Source organism: Leptidea sinapis, chromosome 31, assembly GCF_905404315.1.
Source record: "Leptidea sinapis chromosome 31, ilLepSina1.1, whole genome shotgun sequence".
In the NCBI taxonomy this organism is placed as follows: domain Eukaryota; kingdom Metazoa; phylum Arthropoda; class Insecta; order Lepidoptera; family Pieridae; genus Leptidea; species Leptidea sinapis.
In genome coordinates, this window is record NC_066295.1 from 10,247,766 (window position 1) to 10,268,203 (window position 20,438).

The 20,438-nt window shown below is 33.7% G+C and overlaps 1 protein-coding gene across 5 annotated transcripts in view; it reads right to left on the reverse strand.

The window, feature by feature from the left end:
- Positions 1 to 13,314, reverse strand: part of LOC126974072 (amyloid-beta-like protein) — a 169,406-nt gene extending 156,092 nt beyond the window's left edge. For all 5 annotated transcript variants that reach the window (XM_050821472.1, XM_050821470.1, XM_050821473.1 and 2 more), the window contains exon 1: positions 13,174 to 13,314. In XM_050821472.1, coding sequence (XP_050677429.1) covers positions 13,174 to 13,239 — 66 coding nt within the window. In that variant the 5' untranslated portion in view covers positions 13,240 to 13,314. The remainder of the gene's footprint in view (positions 1 to 13,173) is intronic.
- Positions 13,315 to 20,438: the final 7,124 nt, after the last annotated feature.

Here is a 20,438-nt window from a genome sequence, read left to right on the forward strand (position 1 = left end):
TACTTCGTGGTCATTCGCCATACTGTAAACACTACTATTACAAACTTTTGTCAAATCACTGCATGTTTCATATTAAACTAAATTTCAGTTTTTACCCCGCCCCTTAGTACGTAGTATTTACATCCTCTTTGGTGCTACGCGCAAGTTTCCTTAAAATTTCGCTGTTTGTTTCAGCATATAAATAAAAACGCAAGGGTTACTAGAATATTTTTCTGTTATAATTTTAAATTGCTTATATTCCATACCCTTACTGTCTTATTAATAAACGCAGTATAAAGTTATTCCCAGTTTAAAAAGGCTTCTCGCTGTCAAGTAAGTCTGTAGTGACAATGGTAAGATAAATACTAACGGCTTTACAAATAAAATTGGCATAAAGTTATACCTTAGCAAAAACAAAGAATATGCAATTTTTTTACAAATAGACATTTTGCTTACGATTGGTTTATTCTGACGTCTAACGTTTCCCGCGTTTATTTGCAAGGCTGCTTGACATTTGGAAAACTTCAGAATTATCATTGTATTGACAATGTTATCAACGATATTATAAACATTTTGCATATTCTTTGTTTATCCTCAAGTAAATCTTTATACCAAGTTTATTTCTGAAAAAGATTGAAATTTGGAATAACTTTACTTCCCGTTAATTAATAAGACACAATCTGTTTTGCCTCGTAAATATATATGTAAGTATAGCCACAGTGAAGCCTTGCTTATAGTTATTAGCTAGTTCAATTTAATGATAATTGTACTGACAAAACGGAACTACATTATGAATGTTATATTTCAGTACAGCCACCAACTCATTTAACTCCACCAGAGCGGAGAGCTATCTCCATTCTATTCCAGTGAGCCCTCTCCATTGAAACTCACTGGCCGGATTCTATTCAACGTGAATATTAGATTCGATAAGCCTACATTACCAAATCATATTACACTGTGTATATATTTCATTTTACTGCTTATTAGACTGTGCCATTAGCTTTAAACTTTGTTGTTAGAAATAGGTACATAATAAATCTCAATAAATCATATCTGACTGATTTAAGTTAAGCTTTTAATTTTAATCACACCCTCTTTTTCGTTTATATTATTTTACAGACAGTAGATTGAGTACAGTATATTCATACTTTTAGAAACTTTATTTTAAAGAGAAAGACCTAGAAATAATCTTATTGTCAGCATATTAGCACTTTACGTACCTATGGAACCTATATTTTTTTACTTAGAAATGCCTATATACATAATAGCTTTAAGGGTAAATGTATACACTTTTATAATATTCGTAAATTAGTTATCAGCAATCTAGCCAGCCAGTTATGAGTGTGATAGATTACTTTGCTCTGTTAGTTATAACATAGGTTATATATTTTAATTAAAGATTAGTGTATTTTATTTTATTATATATTTTCTTAGCTTAGATTTAGATTTTTGTTATACTTAGTTGTATGTAATTAAAACGCTTATTATTTGTTTCTAACTATCTGTTAAACAATTCTCAATTGATTATTGCAGACTGTCAAATTTTTCATATTTTTTTTTCACCGGTTTTAGTTTTTAACTCACTTTTAGATTTGTAATAATGTATCGATAAGCGAAATTAGCATGTAGTGTTTACCTTTAAATGATTTTGCATACCCTGCACATGTAATTTAAATTGTTAATTGTTTAAGAAATATTTTTATGTAAAATCGCTGGTAGACCAATAAATAAATAAATAAATAATAAAGTCCCAGCCACTGTTCAGGCATTATCTATAAACAAATTTAAATGATTTATTAAAAACTGGCTCTGTCGTAAATCCTATTACTCCACAGCCGAATATCTAAGTGATCGGAAAGCCTGGGACTAGATTATGATTATTTTATAGCAATAGCAATGACAGTACAATATTGTATATTTTTATTAAAAAGAGCGCAAAAAAAGAATGCTGGTAGAGTTTCTCGCGGCGCTTCTTCTGTTTCAGAGCGCCATTTGTTTCCGAAGCGGTAGTAGTATCTAGTATATCAGAAAGAATTCTAAAGGAATAAATTTTGAGAAATAAATGCCTTTTATGCCTTTTTATATATTTGCAATACAAATATTTTATTCAATCACATACAATGAGCAAGCGCGGGATATAATTTGTAAAATTAGTATAACCCTACTAATATTACAAAAATAATTTTGGATGTAAGTTTGTTTTACGCTAGAGCCACTGAATCGATTTTGATGAAATTTGGTACAGCGATAGAGTAGAGCATCGGAAGGGATTTAGTCATTATTGATTTATGGATTACATTTTATATCGGAAAAATCCATAATTTCCGCGGGATTTTTGAAAAACTGAAATTTACGTCGATGTGCTATAACTATACCAATAGTAGGTTTATTTTTCCATAGCAATCTTTCTCGAAATAAGATTCATATAATATGTTGGGAACGGGAGCGAAAACGGGACCTGGAACTGAAATAGGACATGAGGTAATCTTCAATTGCAAACTAGCTTATTACTTTTAAAAACCTTTATCTACGCGGACGAAGTTGCGGGTGATGCCCGCTAGTAATTTACATGACAAAATAACGTTTGCCGGGTCATATGCTAGTCAATACATAATATAACGATTCAAACTTATTTATAATACTAGCTGACCCAGCAAACGTTGTATTGCCATATAAAGTAATATAAAAAATTCAATAATTAAGATTTTAGGTGTATTAAATAGATGACGACCGATTCAGAGCCCCATCGAATATATTGTACTACAATAATCATGATATTCGGTTGCCATCTTGCAACCCTATTGCGGATCTGTGGATGGAACAGCATAGTATAAAAATCGTGACACAAAAATAGATGTTGATCGTAGACGGGTGAAAATTTAGGGTTGTATGTATTTTTTTATGCTGTATCATAAAAAAATTAAAACAAAAAATTACGTCTTAAAAAAATAAAAATAAAATTTAGTGGTATTATTATTAGTATTTAGACCACCCTTAACCTTAACCTTAGGGGGATGAAAAATAGATGGTTATTTATGGTGTATGTGGATGATGCAGCTACTGTACTCAATAACTTTTGTATTAAGTTTAATTTTTTTTACCTGACTTACTCGTGTAAGACATTAACTATTTGACAATTGAGTATGTTTGTTGCATCATTTTACATATTATATTGTAATTGAAATGATTTGTAAATCGATGTAAATGTAAATCTTGATATAAAAGAGTGGCAATGAGTTCCTTGCTACTTCTTCTCATTAGCTCAACCCTTTACGAAGTAGCGGTATATTCGATAAGATTTTTTTTTTGACATTCATAAGTAACTGATTTTTGATTTAATTTGATTTGATGATGTCCGATTCTCCACCCTAGCCAATATGTACGCTAAGATTCAAGAAAATCGGTCGAGCCGTTTCGGAGGAGTTAAATTACGTACAACGTGACACGAAAATTTTGTATATTGGATTAGAAAAGATAAATTATTATAAATACAGAGATAGTATAATAATAATAAAGCCATTATTAATGATTTTCCATTTGATTTTCTACATTTTAGTGTTAGTATGTTAGTACGGTTAGTCGACAAACATGATTATTTTATTATTAACTTTTATGTTAGTAAGTTATAATGCATGCACTATGTTAGTTCTCTTCACAATTTTCAAATGGATCCCAGTTGGGTAAAGGCCTCCTCCATTCCTTTCAATTTTTTTCCAGCCAGTTAGTTCCGCCAATCACTCTAATCTCATCGGTCCACCTTTTATATGGTCTGCCCACATTTCTCTTTCGTAGAGATAGTACGTATTGTAAATACTCAGACAATAATACTTCAGCGTACAAAATGTCACATAGAGCTCGGAGCTCCGACCCTTTGAAACCTTCCTTTTTGTGCTGGCTTTTGTTATCATTAATCATAAAAGCCGAGGTGATCATCCATCACTTAGCTGCCTTTGTTCTACTTAATCTAAAAGTTATGTTATAACGAACTTTAGTATAGATCATTCACTTTTTATTCATTACTTACATACAGATACAGACCCTAGGAGATATGCATTGTAGTTTAAACCACATTACCAAATTTTGGTCATACAATACCAGTTGTGGCTTAGTCAAAGTCAAAGTCAAATAAACATTATCCAATTAGTTTAACTAAGCGCTTTTAAATCGTCACTACATTTTTTTTTAAATTACTAAATCTACCATGTGTTCGGAAAATTAGAGCTCGTGAGAAGAACATACAAGAAACTCAACGGCCTCTGTTTTCAATCAAATGGAGTATTTTACAATGGCTGTAATATAAATAACAAATTAGTTTGTAAGGTGCTTCATCCAATATATGAATCTGGACCGATTTGGCCAATTTAGGTCTTGAATTATTTGTGGAAGTCCAGGGAAGGTTTAAAAGGTGAATAAATAGGAATATGCTGCTAAATTAAATAAAAACAACAAATTTGTTTTTCCTTTGATGTCTCCATACATAATTTCTATGAGAGAATTTATTGACGCACGGTTTGACAGTTCTGCTGTGAAACAATTTCATTACGACAGCAGGTGCATATTTAACGAAGTAATTTTTTTTAACAAATTCATATAAAAACATTTTTTATTTATTATACAGAACAACGTCTGTCGGGTCAGCTAGTATTTTATAAATCTAATGAAGAATAAACTGTATTTATATAAATTATCGTAAATCGGATGTATCTTTAGAACTTGAATTTAATGTTACAAATGTCAATAAACAATAAGTACATTCTTCCAAGAGACTGTAGCGTTTAAATAAGTCCCATGAGACTAACAACTAGCTTCTCCAAGACCTCTTGTAAATCTTATATCTCCAGAAACAAAATATTTTTTCAAAAAAGTGTGGGTGCATTGTGTATGCACGCAAGAAGACTTCTTTGGCCTAACAAAGCAAAAATCCTTAAAATTATTTATTCGTGCTATTCTACGTTAGTAGAAAGAACAATATTTTAAAAATCTTGCAACTATGGCTTTGATAATTAATTATTAAAGTGCGAATACGGCTGTACGTGCTTGAACCCTTTGCCTATCCTAATTATGGACGAAGAAACCAAAAAAAACGAATGTCGCAAACGTCAGAAAATTTCAGGAACCAACATCGACCGTGTGTTACAGAGATGCGCGCGCATCTTAAAATTTCACTCCCATCATATTTTCTTAACGCGCCTAAAGAAGTATAACTTCAGAATTTCTCTACTATGTGAAGATTATTAAAGATAAATTATATAAAACAATATTTAGATAGAGCTATTTCGAGTTTAGCTTTTTTTTATATGATAGGGGGCAAACGGGCAAGAGGCTCACGGGATGGGGAGAGGTGAGGCAACCGCCCATGGACATCCGCAACAACAGGTGTGTCAAGAAATGCGTTACCGGCCTTTAAGGTGGGAGTATGCTTTTTTCTTGAAGGTCCCTAAGTCGTATCTGTTCGGGAAGACCGCTGCCGGTAGTTGATTCCACAAAGTGGCTGTACGAGGCAAGAAATTTCGAACAAAACGCGCGGTTGTGGAATACCAGACGTCTACGTGATACGGATGGTACTTTGCACGTAATGTCCGGTGGTGGAATTCGGCCACTGGAATTAACCCGAACAGCTACTCTGAGCACTCCCCGTGATAAATGCGGTAGAAGATGCAGAGAGATCCCACATCTCTACGCAATGCTAGAGAATCAAGCCGATCGGAGATGACTTGATCGTCGATGATTCTCGAGCTTGTTTGAGTTTTATTATAAGACGAAAAGTATTACTTAGGATTAAGTAATTAACTGCTTACAGTTCTGTAGCAGTAAAACTAAGTATAACAAGGATGTGTACCTATTCATTTTTAGTGTTTTTTTTGTAGCAGTTACTACACCTATCTCTGCTAAAAATCCGTAGTATCTATATTGTTGGTTTGACATTGGTTTGGAGGGAGTCGATTTCAGGATATATGATGAGGATCATAAAATATTCTATTAATAAACTAAAGCTGTAAATGTTTAAAGAAGCGGCATTGAATATCTTCCACTTCTTATTACAGCTCAACCGAAACGTTATTAAATGGAACACACCTAATTTGGGTACTTCTTGTACCAAATTAAAAAAGTGTTTCATGTAGATCCAAAAGTGGAAAAACCACAAAAAAAATATTGAATATCTAAAAGTGAAAATACTGAAATTAATTATAAAATTAAGTTTATTATTACATGAAATGTTTTTTCTAATAGCAGTCCCATGACCGTTACGGCAAATTTTATGTACATTTTCTCATACAGAGTAAAACACCATATTTATTACGGTTAAGTATGATAAAAAATTAATAGTAATTCTCACAACAATAAAAGAAGATTATGTTGAAAATTTGCACGCATCTTACACACAAAAGCCTGAAAGCCTGCGCATGTTTTAATCTTTGAACACAATGCCTCTGGGAATTGTCCTTGCGAAAAATTTAACGTTGAATCTCAATGATTTTGTTCAAGTTGTCTCGTTATTCATGATAGGATTATGGTCGAAGCCAGCGGATTCAGTTTTCCTTTGCGTTTAATCTTGATAAACAATTGAGAAACGACAACATGTTTTTAATGGCTTGAGTAGATTATAGTAGCTGTAATTTTGTACTTTACAATTATTGTAAATGTTTCGTTATTGTTGTTTATTATATAAGAAAAAAGTGTCCATGTATCTCTATAATAATATTTCAAAACAACGTGTGCGTCTCGGGCCCGACAGAAGTGAAAACTTAGACTAATCTAAGTTGAACTATTGAAAATTTAACTTGAGCTTAGTAAACTTATTTTATTTGTATACCTATTATTAATATGATAATGTAAGGAAATGTTATTTATTAATAAACTCTTTTGTTGTTTCATCATTATCATCATAATCCCAAAGATCTCCACGATGATTGGTCATGCGCTGCCCTCGTCCAACGTATTCCAGCAACGAATTATTATTATTAGTATATTTTATTGATTAAAGAAAATATTTTATTCTAAACTACAATTCTTGAACATTAGAATGTTGTGTATGTATATTATTAGTATCTTTATTTAATCCTATAAAAGTAACAATTGGTTAGAGTGAGAGAGGAGGAGCCTGCTTACTGCTGCCGTTTGAGTGAGAGAAAGGGAAGCCAGACAGACTGGCGCCGTAACTCGTTACGTTATTACGGTTTACCCTCCAATAAGAAGTTATCACTTCAATAAGTTGGTTCGTTTGGGTGTAACTTTCACTATTACTGTATTTTAAACACAAAATTATAAATAATCCGTGACGGAGTAGCGCCGTTGTATATCATTACTTAGTTATGTTATTTTAATTGATAGAGCAATGCACCCACATTAACACACCGGCTAGATAGATAGATAGACTATGGCAGCTGTGAAAACGTCGAAAAAAATTGAGGCTGACAGTTAACCTCTATTTTGAGCAATGTTGCGTACATTACACTGTACTCTAACACAAAGTGAGATATAATTGCGAGTGTAAGACGTAGCTTGTCACGCACACTAAAGTAATAAACCTGGCCTGTTTCCATCGGCTGTCTAGCAGCAAGAGGCTCTATTTAGACGTGTAAATTATCTAAGGTACAAGCTATGCCTAATTTGCACAATTTGGAGCAATATCAATAGTAGTGCAAATTGTTTAAATTTTTTATTACTTAATAATAAAGGTCCCGGGTTCGAGTCCCGGTAGTTGCAAAAGTTTTTATGATGAATATGGATGTTTGTTTTCGAGTCATGGATGTTTAAATGTATTTATGTATGTTTAAGTAAGTACATTGTATTAAATATATCGTTGTCTTGTAACCCATAACACAGGCTATATATGCTTAGTATGGGGCAAGATAATATGTGTAGAAAGTGTGTCAATATTATTATTATTATAAACGATAGAACTATGAAATAACAATTAATACTTGATAATCTCCCATTTTTATTGAAGACGTCAGTTAAAATTGCAAAATTTCTAATAGGACATAAACTTCTTTCCTTCTGTCAATATAAACGTACATTAATGTTCGTCTTGGTGTTATACTATCGAAAACTTCTATTTTTAATCAAAGTTCATTCGCCCATAGCACCGAACAAGATTTATGAACGGCTTCGTACTTTGAATAGGCCGTAATATTATGCAGATTGCCATTTGATCGAATGGGATTGACTAAATATAGACTTATGTCTGTATTATATTAATATTAACCTACTTCAATGTTATGTAATAATAGCATTTAAATAAAACAATGTAGCTTAGATTAAGGATTGGTCTCAGCTCAACTAGATAGCGCACTACCTAAGAACAATAGCTTTTTTATTACGGCAACAGTTAGATGCTTGTGTGTATGGCATCTTGACACTCAATTGACATACTTTTTACACAAATTATCTTGCCCCAAGTTAAGCATATAATATAGCCTGTGTTATGGGTTACAAGACAATGATATATTTAATAGAATATACTAACTTAAATATACATAAATTCATATAAACATACATAAATACATTTAAACATCCATGACTCGGAAACAAACATCCATATTCATCATATAAATGCTTGCACCTACCGGGATTCGAACCCGAGACCAATGGCATGTTTCAAATATTGTAATATTCGCTTCGAGTTATTTAAAATTGAAATTAATAGAATCGAAAATACATACTTACTGATGATATGTGATCACAGTGTCTTTCTTATTTCTTGTAGTATTATTTTTACAAAGTTTTACTATGTGTTGCGTAGGCATTTTAGTTTCAATTATTAGCAAAGTTTAACAGGACATATGGCACGTCAACGTCACACATTGTTCGAGACTGGCTCTTTAAGAAACGAAAATCTTAAGAGTCGACGTATACGTTGGATATTTTTTCTAAAAACCGATTGTAGGCGAAAAGGGAGTGTAGCTGAACACAAAAAAAAGACTATTTGTTTAATAAAAATATATTTTAGTAAAAAAAAACAACAGGAGCTAATAGCTCAAATATAACGACTAACTTAGACATTAATTCTGTTATTCTTGTCCTATTTTGAATAAAAATTTTTGAATTTGAATTAATAAAGTTATTACACATTAAAAATTGTTTATCTTTATCTTACCTTTGTCACTAAGGAATGACATCACATGAAGAAGTAATTTTAAACTTGGAGTAACTTTACATTGCGTTTATTAATAAGAGACGTAAATGTATTCTGTGTTAAAAATACAAGCTTTAAAAATGAGAACAAATTCGTTTAAACTATTTGAGACATAGGTAAGCCAAATACTGTGATAAGTTTAAAACGTATATACGTCTCCACGGCCGTTTTCAATAACTTATCTCTAGTTACGGATACATTGCTGTCACCGTTTAATGACAAGATCTTATCTATCCATAGTTACGTCCAATAAAGTTATAGTCCAATGCTATCTGTCAATAGGTTATTGAAATGTAGTAAGTTAAACTAAGGATAGATAGGTCATTGAAAACGGCCGTAAATAGTAGGCCGTAATAGGCAATTACCTAACCTCTATTGAGCAATGCATGCGCACTAACACAAATTGACATACAAATCGCGAGTGTAAGACGTAGCTTGTCACAGGTACACTAAACTAATAAACTTGGCCTGTTTTCATCGGTTGTCTAGCAGAAAGGCTCTATCTTGATGTATAAATATATTATAATTAGAAAAACGACTCCGAAACTACATTGCAGTTAGAACATGAGCCAGTGGGCAAATATCTAAAGCTTAAAATATGTTGGCATCATCTCCAACATTCATATAGTCCATTTTATATGTATTTATTTAAATTGGGTGCGAACCTGCGAAGGTTTCGCCGCTATCATTATATTGGAGCCACCTTCGGAGCGGGCGCGAGAAACCTGACTTAATCTGCATCTGGCACAGACAGGATTGTTCAGTCTCATTTGCATATTCCCGCAAACCCACTCAAATCTAATAGCGATTGAAGGACTAACAAGTTCGCTTGTATTACAATTGAGATTAATAACGAGATCTAACTCTATATAACGCGATTTGAGTAAAAAAAAAACACGTTACATTAGCATTTGCATATTCCCGCAAACCCACTCAAATCTAATAGCGATTGAAGGACTAACAAGTTCGCTTGTATTACAATTGAGATTAATAACGAGATCTAACTCTATATAACGCGATTTGAGTAAAAAAAAAACACGTTACATTAGCATTTGCATATTCCCGCAAACCCACTCAAATCTAATAGCGATTGAAGGACTAACAAGTTCGCTTGTATTACAATTGAGATTAATAACGAGATCTAACTCTATATAACGCGATTTGAGTAAAAAAAACACGCTACATAAGCGTTGTGGATTTTTTAATATATTGGAATAGTTAGGGAATAATTTCGCACGAAATGCTTTACTTATCAGTATAAAAATAGTAGCATTTATGTGGTTCAATACAATATAAATGTATTGCGCTCTCGTACAAAAAAATTACATTTTATATTACATAATAAATTTAACACTACAGAACTATTAGAATTATTTTACATTAAAAAGTTTATCTTTCAGAAAAATCAAATGTGATCCATAATTTCAACGACTGTCTTACGAATGGATCTTGTTTCTCTATACGATAGTTTATTGTAAGTCTATAGAAGAAACTCTGTGGAGACTGAAAGTTAAGTACCAATTCGCACTACAAAAATAATGACAATCTTATGAGACAATCAAAATTAAGAGTACCCTGAAAATTAAGAAAGATCCGAACCTTTCTTGTACTGGTTTCAAAATGATTTGACATATCTTTATCTATTTAATATCGATTTAAACTTAATTAGCAATAAATTTTGACCCAATCAACTACAATAAAACTGAAAACCCCCGTGTTTGAATTAGCAAGAGTAAATCCAAAGAAGGAGAAAGTAATTCTAAAAAATTATTGTTATAAGATATGTAATACCTGGTTTTGCGATAGCAATAATTAGAAAATTTTTGGTACTTCAGAAAAAATAATTTCTTAAACTATCATACGTTCGTCGTGGAAGAAGACTTTATTAATTCATCCCGTAAATATAGAAGGGAGTTGTAAAATTATCCTTAAAAAGGCGACTGTTTGAATTGTATTTACTCAATCATTACTTCTTTTTGAATTAAGTGGGACAAAAAAATTTCTTAAGCACAAGCTCTAAAATTTCCGAAAAGCGCATTCAAAAATCTAAGAACCAAGTCCTTCTATGTATAAATAAAACTTTTTATGCTAATCAAGCGATGTAAATTTGTGTTAGATGTTCACCTATCCATTACATAAAAACGCCATTTGTTTTTTATTTCCTAACTTGCAAAAATCCACTTGGGTTTTCTTAAAATTTAGGAGTGTTGTTTAGTTTTTTTTGAGTTAATCGTTACGCCGCTGATTGGTAAGATGTATTTACATTTTAAAGGTATAGACTCTAGACCTTCTCCATCTTAGAGACATAGATAGGTGTTACAGACAGCAGGATATTAATTTAGTTATTGATCTATGGCGTATTTCAAAGTTTGTTTTTTTGGCCAGGCTGTTAATCGGCCGCGAAGCCAAGACATATCGTTATGTCTGTAAATTACGCTAATTGAGACTATAGAGCTTAATATAACTGAGATTCTTCAGAATAGCATTAAGCATTTAATATTTTAGTTAATGCAAGCAAATAACTATTTGCTGTCATCTTCTACCTACTAAGTTATGTTAGCTTATGAGACGAAATTTAACTTATACAGAATAAAAAGATCAGAAATCAATCAGAGTAAAATGCTGTTCTTTATGTAAGTTTCTAGGATTTTTTTTTCAAGACTTTCATCTTTTTTTGGCTAGTGATAAAGGATACAGTTATACATTGTTTTAATGCAAGCATGTATTCAAGAAGTGTCCAATTTATATAAAAATATATTTTTTTTATAAAAATACTGGACGAGCTTGAAAAGCCTAAAAATTCTGAACGGCACTACAATTGCGCTCGTCTCCTTGTGACATAAGATGTTAAGGCTCATTTTCCTAGTAATTTCAGTAACGGCGCCATTCAGTCCGAAATACAGTAACGTTTACACATTACTGCTTCACGGCCGAAATAGGCGCCGTTGTGGTACCCATAATGTAGACGACATCCTGTGCAAAGGAGCCTCCCACTGGTCAATCAATACGTATTACCTCAATATATAATACAGTAAAACTTAAAAATTGCATTCAGATCGGTGAACAATGTCTGAATTAGCAAATGCAAAGAAAACGAGACACAACTTCTATACATCATTGCTATGTTTGTGATGTACAAATATGTTTTCTAAATCATCTTTAATATATAGGCGTCAATATATTATATTTTATTGTATGTTAAACCTTTATTTAGAGTTTACATCTTTGATATAGGCTGGAATAATTCGAAAACGACATTTTGATAATAAATTTTGATCCCCCACCGCGCTGAAAGAAATCGTCGACCCCCGTGATTTCAAACATATTATATGATAAAATATTTATCATACAAATTTACACCCTCTTTTATTCCCATAGGAAAAAACTTCTGGAGATTCTTACCTTAATACACCCCCAGGAATTATAATGATTAAAAAGCGAAGATAACTTTACTTTTATAATTTTTAAATTATTTAATATAGATACCTACTACCACCTCTTCGGAAACAAATGACATGCTGAGAAAGAAGAAAAAGAAAGAAGAAAGGTGCAAGAAAATATCCCAGTCTTTCTTTTGCGCTCTTTTTAAAATAATATAACTGAGTGCCGTGAAAAGATATGTTAACGCGTTAAGATAATGACAAATTAATATAGATATTGCTCTTATTTCCTTTTTTTTAATCTAGACGTTTATCGAAATAAACAGATAAATTGTGAATGTTTCCAATATTTTGAGTAGAGAAGTATATATTAACAAAAGTGTGTGGGTGAATTTTGTGCCGAAAGGCTGCCGGCAAAATACTCCATAAATATTGCGTAAGATTTAAAATAAAACTAACAGAAATAGCCCCAACATTGTAGATTAAATAGCTACGTAGTTAATTACAAGATTATTTAGACGAGTTACGCAATGAATAAAGTTTTATATAAAACCATGAAACCACGCAATCGTTTTAAAACTTTTATGGCCTCGTGATATTTCCGCCGTCGCTATCATTTAAACATCATTTAATAGGAAAACTGTCGACCCGCAGATCCCTGAAAATTCCACTTACCTGACTGGCATGAAGGACCTCCAAAAGTATGGTAAAAACACTTATAAAAAGCCCGGCGCGCATCATATTCGCGGCCTCAGCGTTGCGTCGTCGATAGAAGGCTGCAAACGTACTGACGTTAGTACGACTCGACTGTAACCTGCGTACTAAACAAGTCCTTCAATACGGCACTGTGAGCGTACCTAGCTAGATAATATATCGACCCTCCCTGGTGCGAAAGAGATGCAACGTTGGAATTAGTTAGTTAGAGAGGGAGGTAGGAGGGAGTAAAGCGCATGCGTAGTGTCGTTAAAACGCAATGTACGAGAAGTCCACGTATAAGGAATCTCGAATGCTGTCTCCGTCTATCCCCGTCTGGGTTTCCCGATGATGAGCCATCAGTTTTTAGCATATCCAATGCGATATTGAGCCTTATGCGGCTAGGGATAAAAAACTACATGGTTAAGGGAGAATAATTTCCATTTGTATGATTATTTTGCTTTTAATATAGTATGGGGTTACGAGTGTATGTGGGACACGATTTCTGCGTGAGTCATGCTGCATGCATTGATTAAATAGCCTGAAGGAACAAGGAAAGGAAAATGCGCATATAATATAGCTACTAAATACGTTTACTGATGCTTTTACAAGTGATTTCTTAAGTTTTTTTACTTTGTTATTTCAAAGTAATTGTTCATCAACCGTTTTTATTATGTGGAGTTTTCTGAAGAGCTATTTGATCCGGTTCCTGTCTCCATATTCTGAAAGCATCTGGAGGTGTGACGTGCAGTTTTCTTTTTCATGCCCAATCAATCAATCTGTAATTCCTTTGGTGTTGCAAGGCGATGATCACTCACCATAAAGTGATCCTTACGCTATTTTTTCTTTATCCTCCAGGTCTATAAAAAAAAAGTTGCATGAACAGGATAACGAGCGTCTTGCCATTAAGTGCTGCAACAAATACTTAAAAATTACTGACCTTTAATAACGCGGCTTTTTCCTTAAAACATCATGGAAGGAAATTCGATACAAGTTTGGAACTTGAAAGAAACTTCACGAGGTAGTAATTGGTATTATTTATAGATTTATTCAATTGTACGCAGTAAACAACTTAGACAAAGGGTGGATGTATTAAGATGACGTATCTTGAAGATCACGTTGAAGATCTGGTTGGTTCGGGAAAACAACAGCTGCCAGATTCCACCACGTGGCTGTACGAGATAATTTGAATCGAGTGAAATTTCGCATTTGGCGTCATATCCGGTGGTGATAATCGTCTGCCCGTATTCACCTGAAAAATCTGGGCATTCCTCACGCAACTCCATGAAGGAAGCCAATCGGAGATGACTTTATTGTCGTGTGCAGATAAATGAAAGAAGCTGTAACTGGGGAGCGCCCTAGAGCTCCATGTGAGAACAAGTTTGCGCCTTCTATAATTATTGGAGGATATTTCTGCCGTGAAGCAGTAATATGTAAGCATTACTGTGTTTCGGTCTGAAAGGCGCCGTAGCTAGTGAAATTTCTGGGCAAATGAGATTTGAAATCTTATGTCTCAAGTTGACGAGGGAAGTTGTAGTGCCGCTCAAAATTTTTGGGGTTTTTCAAGAATCCTGAGCGGCACTGCATTGTAATGAGCAGGTCGTATCAATTACCATCAGCTGAACGTCCTGCTCGTCTCTTCCCTTATTTTCATAAAAATAAAGACGGTGGCGTGAAGTCCAGTACTATCTCGATAAAAAGATGACTGAAATATCGTGCACTCGAATCAGGAACATAAATATTAAAGAAAACACAATTGTACGTATTGTCTTGCACCTGGAGCATAAAAGAATAGGCAAGTCCCAAGCCCAAGGGTGTCGTAAGAGGCGACTAAGGGCTTTTACCAGTGGGAGGCCTTTGCGCAGGGTACCGGCTAGATTATGGGAACCACAACGGTGCCGTTTTCTGCCGTGATGTGTAAGCATTATAGTCTTTCTGACTAAAGGGCGCCGTATCTAGTGAAACTACTGGGTAAATGAGACTTAACATCTTATGTCTCAATGTGATTAGCGCAATTGTAGTGCCACACAGAATTTTTGGGTTTTTAAAGAATCCTGCTGCATCAGCTGAACGTCCTGCTAGTCTTGTCCATTATTAACCGAGTTCAAAAAAGGAGGAGGTTCTCAATTCGTCGGTATGTTTTTTTTTTCTCATAAAAAAGTGACAATATGCTGGGGAACCTCAGCCAATTAAATATATATTTAGTAATAAACGTACTTTTACTAAATTATTAGAGCTTAAATTCGCCAGCTAAAAGTTATTAAGTGGTTGGAAAGTTGTAGCACGGTTATCATCATGTGTCTGTCATGATTTGATCGTTGCTGTCTTATGTTGGAGGATTGTATGAAGGAGTCTTAGAACTTCCTTGGTTTGGTGCATAGAAAGAGACTGTTTTAGATTGTGCAAACTCTCGGCAACACCCCTGAAAACTATTTGGGTTTTCTTGTTAACTAAAAACCAATTGAATGTTCCGGACTTATAAGAGCTGAAGACACATGGTCTGATCTAAACGAAGCTCTGATATTGAGGCTCTTAAGAAAGCTATTGAATAAAATGGCTTACTTTTTCAGTCAGTGCGTCCGTCCACATATTCCTAGACTGATTAGAATTAGCCATTAGGTTATCTCTTTTTTTGCCCGGAACATAATTTTTTTTTTTTATTAAATTACCTAACTAAAAACAAACTTAAGCCAAGCTAAAACTTCAACTAGAATCGAGCGTAAAACAAAAGACTGCGTTTTTCAAGGTCTAATTTGCTACAAGTCCTTGGCATTTATAAAATTATATAAAACTTTATTGTTACTTCGGTCATGATTAAATTGAAAATGTAAAAAGTCTCTATTAAAAACCCACAGATAATCAATGTATCTCATCAGCCCTAGGATAGTTACGACAAATAACTGCTCTAAGTATTTTCTTTTCCAAAACCTAATCCGCAGATATACTGAAGCCATTTTGCAACCTATAAGTTATAACCTGCAATAGGTGACGCCAAAATAAAGCTTCACACTAATCTCTGTCACTCTTGACCCGATTTCCGCGTACAAGGCCTTTCAAATACTGCATTGCTGACGTACAATGTACTTAAAACTTTCAACTATAATACCAAAAAGCTCACAGTAACAGCTAATGTCTAAAGCTGTTTTTAACATTTTGTAAAAAAGTTTTATGAACTTTGTGTTTTAATTGTTTAGGTGTATGGTTACGATGCTCTTCAAGTTGTTTTTTTAAAGTTTCCATTAATAATTATTAATTACGTATTTAATTAAATAATTAAGTAAATAAACATTTACAGGTTCTTCGTTGTAAGACGGTCTGTCAAGTCCTTTTTTGTCAGACACGCGTGTGCGTAAGTAACTCAAATTTAATTTCAAATTATATTTGAGTTATTTTGTTGCTTCACTTTAGATAGATTTTATTTAAAAAATTGTAAAACAATTTAAAATAATGGAAGTGAGTGTCTTGTCACATCTAATTAAAGCTAAACTTATTCGGTTTTGTGGTAAATATTGAAATATACAATTTTTTTGACATTATTGAATCAAATGGCTTATTTATTATATGGCAATGCTGAATACTTACCAATAGGTGTCATAAGAGATCTACACTATTGTTAAAATAAAACTCAAGTTTCTTACAACCTAAATTATCTCCTAGTGAAGGCCTTATCAAATAACTGAAAGACAATATTTTTAATTGTTTTTGTTATTTTTTGTTACAGATAGCGTTAAGCTGCTGAGGCCGTAACGGTAAATCCTATTTACACGACCTTTGAGCGGTAATTCTTAGCTCTGCCAGAGTTCATTTATTGGTATTTCCTATCTTTGGCTTCTCGAACCTTCTCATAACTCATCAATCTAATCATGAAAAGCCCTACGTCAGCTCGAACCGATGACCCTTATGACGACATCATTGGTCTCGGTGTTTATATTATATCTGCCATTCGTACAGCGGGTATCTTATTCGATGCCGCTTGCCAAAATTTCATATTTATTCGGGTGATAAACATTAATTGAAAAATTTTGTCGGGGTAGCGAAGTACCGACAAACCAAAGTATTAGAGTTCGAAATAATTGTAAAAAAAGTTATGTATAGTAAATCTATCTATATATATAAAAATGAATTGTTGTTCGTTAGTCTCGCTAAAACTTGATAACGGCTGGACAGATTTGGCTAATTTTGGTCTTGAATTATTTGTGGTCCAGAGAAGGTTTATTATTTCAAATAAATTAACACCTACTTTTGTATCGCGATTTTTATATTATTCTGTTCCATCCACAGAAATAGGGTTGCAAAATGGCAAGCGAATATGATAATTATCGTAATGTATTTTTTATGAACAATTTAATAATAATGTACTGAGGATCGGTTGTCATCAATTTTTTATGCCCTTAAAATATTAATTATTGAATTTTTCTTATTACTTTATTTGACATTACAACGTTTGCTGGGTCAGCTAGTATAACATAAATTACTTGGGTATGAAGCGATGGACCCATGAGTATGGATTGAAAGATGTGGCGTTAGACCGTGAATCTTCTACCGTATCTATCACAAGGAACCAGTGGCACGGAGTCAGTCACACGGAGTGAGTCAAATAATTTTTATTCAAATACGATTATAATAATAATAATAAGCCATTCCATAACCCTTATTTTACAGTCAATTGTTGTTAGTAATTTAATTACTAACAGATACGATTAATTCAAGACATTCAAGTTTTCCGAAGCATCATCCTACTAATAAATTACAATTTAAGATTAACATATTATTAAATAATATTTTTAATTTATCTATATATATTTCAATACATACAAAAAACCCATATTACTTGGTGACAATGTAGCTTTCTTAAAGTCATAGTTTTTACATACATACAGTCACGCCTTTTTCCCGTCGCGGTAGGCAGAGACAACAGAACGCCCCTTGCTTCTATCCCTACAAACTTCACGCGCTTCCTCTACATTTATTACTCTTTTCATACATACTCGCTGGTTCCGGGTGCTTCGGACCTACCCTTTTTTCAAAACGTCCCCAATTTGGTCGACGAATGGTTCTAATTCTACGTGGTCTCCTGCGACAGACTTGCCTTATATATATTTGATTCGTCATTATTTCTTCACTCATTCGCTCCACGTGTCCAAACCATTTCAGCATTCCTTTCTCAGTAGTGTCACGACATCTTCTTTCAGACCACAGCGCGCTCGTCAATCAGTCTTACCCCACACATAGGTACTACGCAGTGATCGCTTCTCAACTGCGTTAATTCTGCTTTCATAATTTTTCTGTATTAACTAAATAATTTTTAAAATCGGTTAATACATTTTTTGATTTCATCTTTAACAAACAAACATACAAAAATTCAAACCCTTTCCATACTTATCTAGATTTACTAAAATAACAATTGCGTGATTTTCGTATTATATAAACAAGTAGAATATCAAAGTGCAGTATCTTTGAGTAATGGTATGAAATATAAAGTAAGTAATAGTATTGCTAGGCAATTTATTATTTGGGTTACCCGTTTCTATATCAAGGAGATACGAATATTACCGGCCAAACCCGTATTGTCAATACTAGAGCCAAGTCCAGGCCATTAGCTAAATATACGGACATGTTCTCGGGACGTTTCTGTAGCGTTTGTTTGCTTATGGTTTTCCAGTCTTATTGAGAAGAAGGAATTGGATTGGTTTCTAACAGAAAATTATGCTACAATTATCTCTAGTTAGTTTGAATTTTTTTTAATATACTCATTTGCTAAAAAAACGGACCGTTTTAACTTTTTCTATCCTTTTCGAAAATACAATACCAAAAAAGGTTTCAATCATTTAAGAATATTACTGGCACATTTATGAAGTGTTGTGGTGCATAAAAAAGTTTATTCCAAAATCAAATTTAAGTCATAGTCGGACTTTAACAAAAATTGCAGTTAATTGCTCTATATCGATATATATATATATATATAAGACAATTAATGTTGATTGGATTGTCCAATTTTCTTGATATTTTTAAGTCGTGATACCATTATGTAGTGGTCTCTTACATTGTTGATAGAACGGTGAAGGTGAAGTCGATGTTATGTGTCCCAGAGGCTAAATGTGAGCCGTTCGACTGTCCAGAGGACTTGGCAACGATTTCAAGCGACTGGTTCCGTCCGTAGAAGTCCTGGATCTACCATGCACACAGGCTCGAGATGACCGCTTCCTGGTGAACCAGAAATTGGGAAACCGCAAATCGAGACTCTAGACTCTAGAGGAAGTGAGAGGTGTACAAAACAGCTTGTGGACTGTCAGGAGGACGCTTCTGCTGCCAATATAGTAGTCACCGTCCAGCCCGTGGCCGTCATGTGCTCCAAAGGACTGGGGTAGAGTATACTCTTGACTAGAGTAGACTCTTGGATGAAGGAAGAATATCACTATATGTTGAGGACCGACGTCGGCTACTTCGAAGGCAAGGGGAACGTTTCTCTTTACTTTAAACAAATAAGCCCTTATGGTGGAGGTTCAGTTATGTTTTGGGCAGCGATTATTGAATTGGACTGTACGGGGTTGGTGTTCATAGAAAACGGCACTTTAAATTCACACCGGTACATATCAGAAGTACTTATTCCTTACGTACAACACGCATTAACGGTTCTTGGAGAAAATTTGATTTTTATGCGCGCTCACGCTCACCGTTCTGGCGATGTGGGATCATATCTTCAAGAGGTAGGCTGTCGTCGTTTGGATTGGCCAGCTTGAATTCCCGACCTCAATCCCATAGAACACATTTGAGATGTACTAAAACGAAGAGTTAGATCGGTGCAGCCAGCTCCGCAAGGGAGCTAAGGAATGTAATTGCTGCGCAGTGGGAGCGTATTCCACAAGAAACAATTAAGAATGGCATTCCCGGACGAATACAAGCTGTCATTTTAGGAAGAGGGGGCCACACTCGATATTAAACTTTTACTTTTAATAAATGTATTATGTTAAAAAAACTTGATTTTAACCTGCCTTTTTATTAAATGAACAGATATGCAACTAGCTGTTGAGACTCTGTGATCATTTTTCATTAATTCCATCGAAACGAAGGAATCGAAACTACTTTTTGCTTATTTATTTAAAGTATTATGATGATAGAATTACTACTACTTAGAATTATGAAATAATCTGAAGATGCCAGTGAAACAGGTTATTTACGTGGGTGCCCATTTTTTTTGCAAAAGAGTGTATAGATACTATACGATCTACCGTTTGTGGTAGATGATA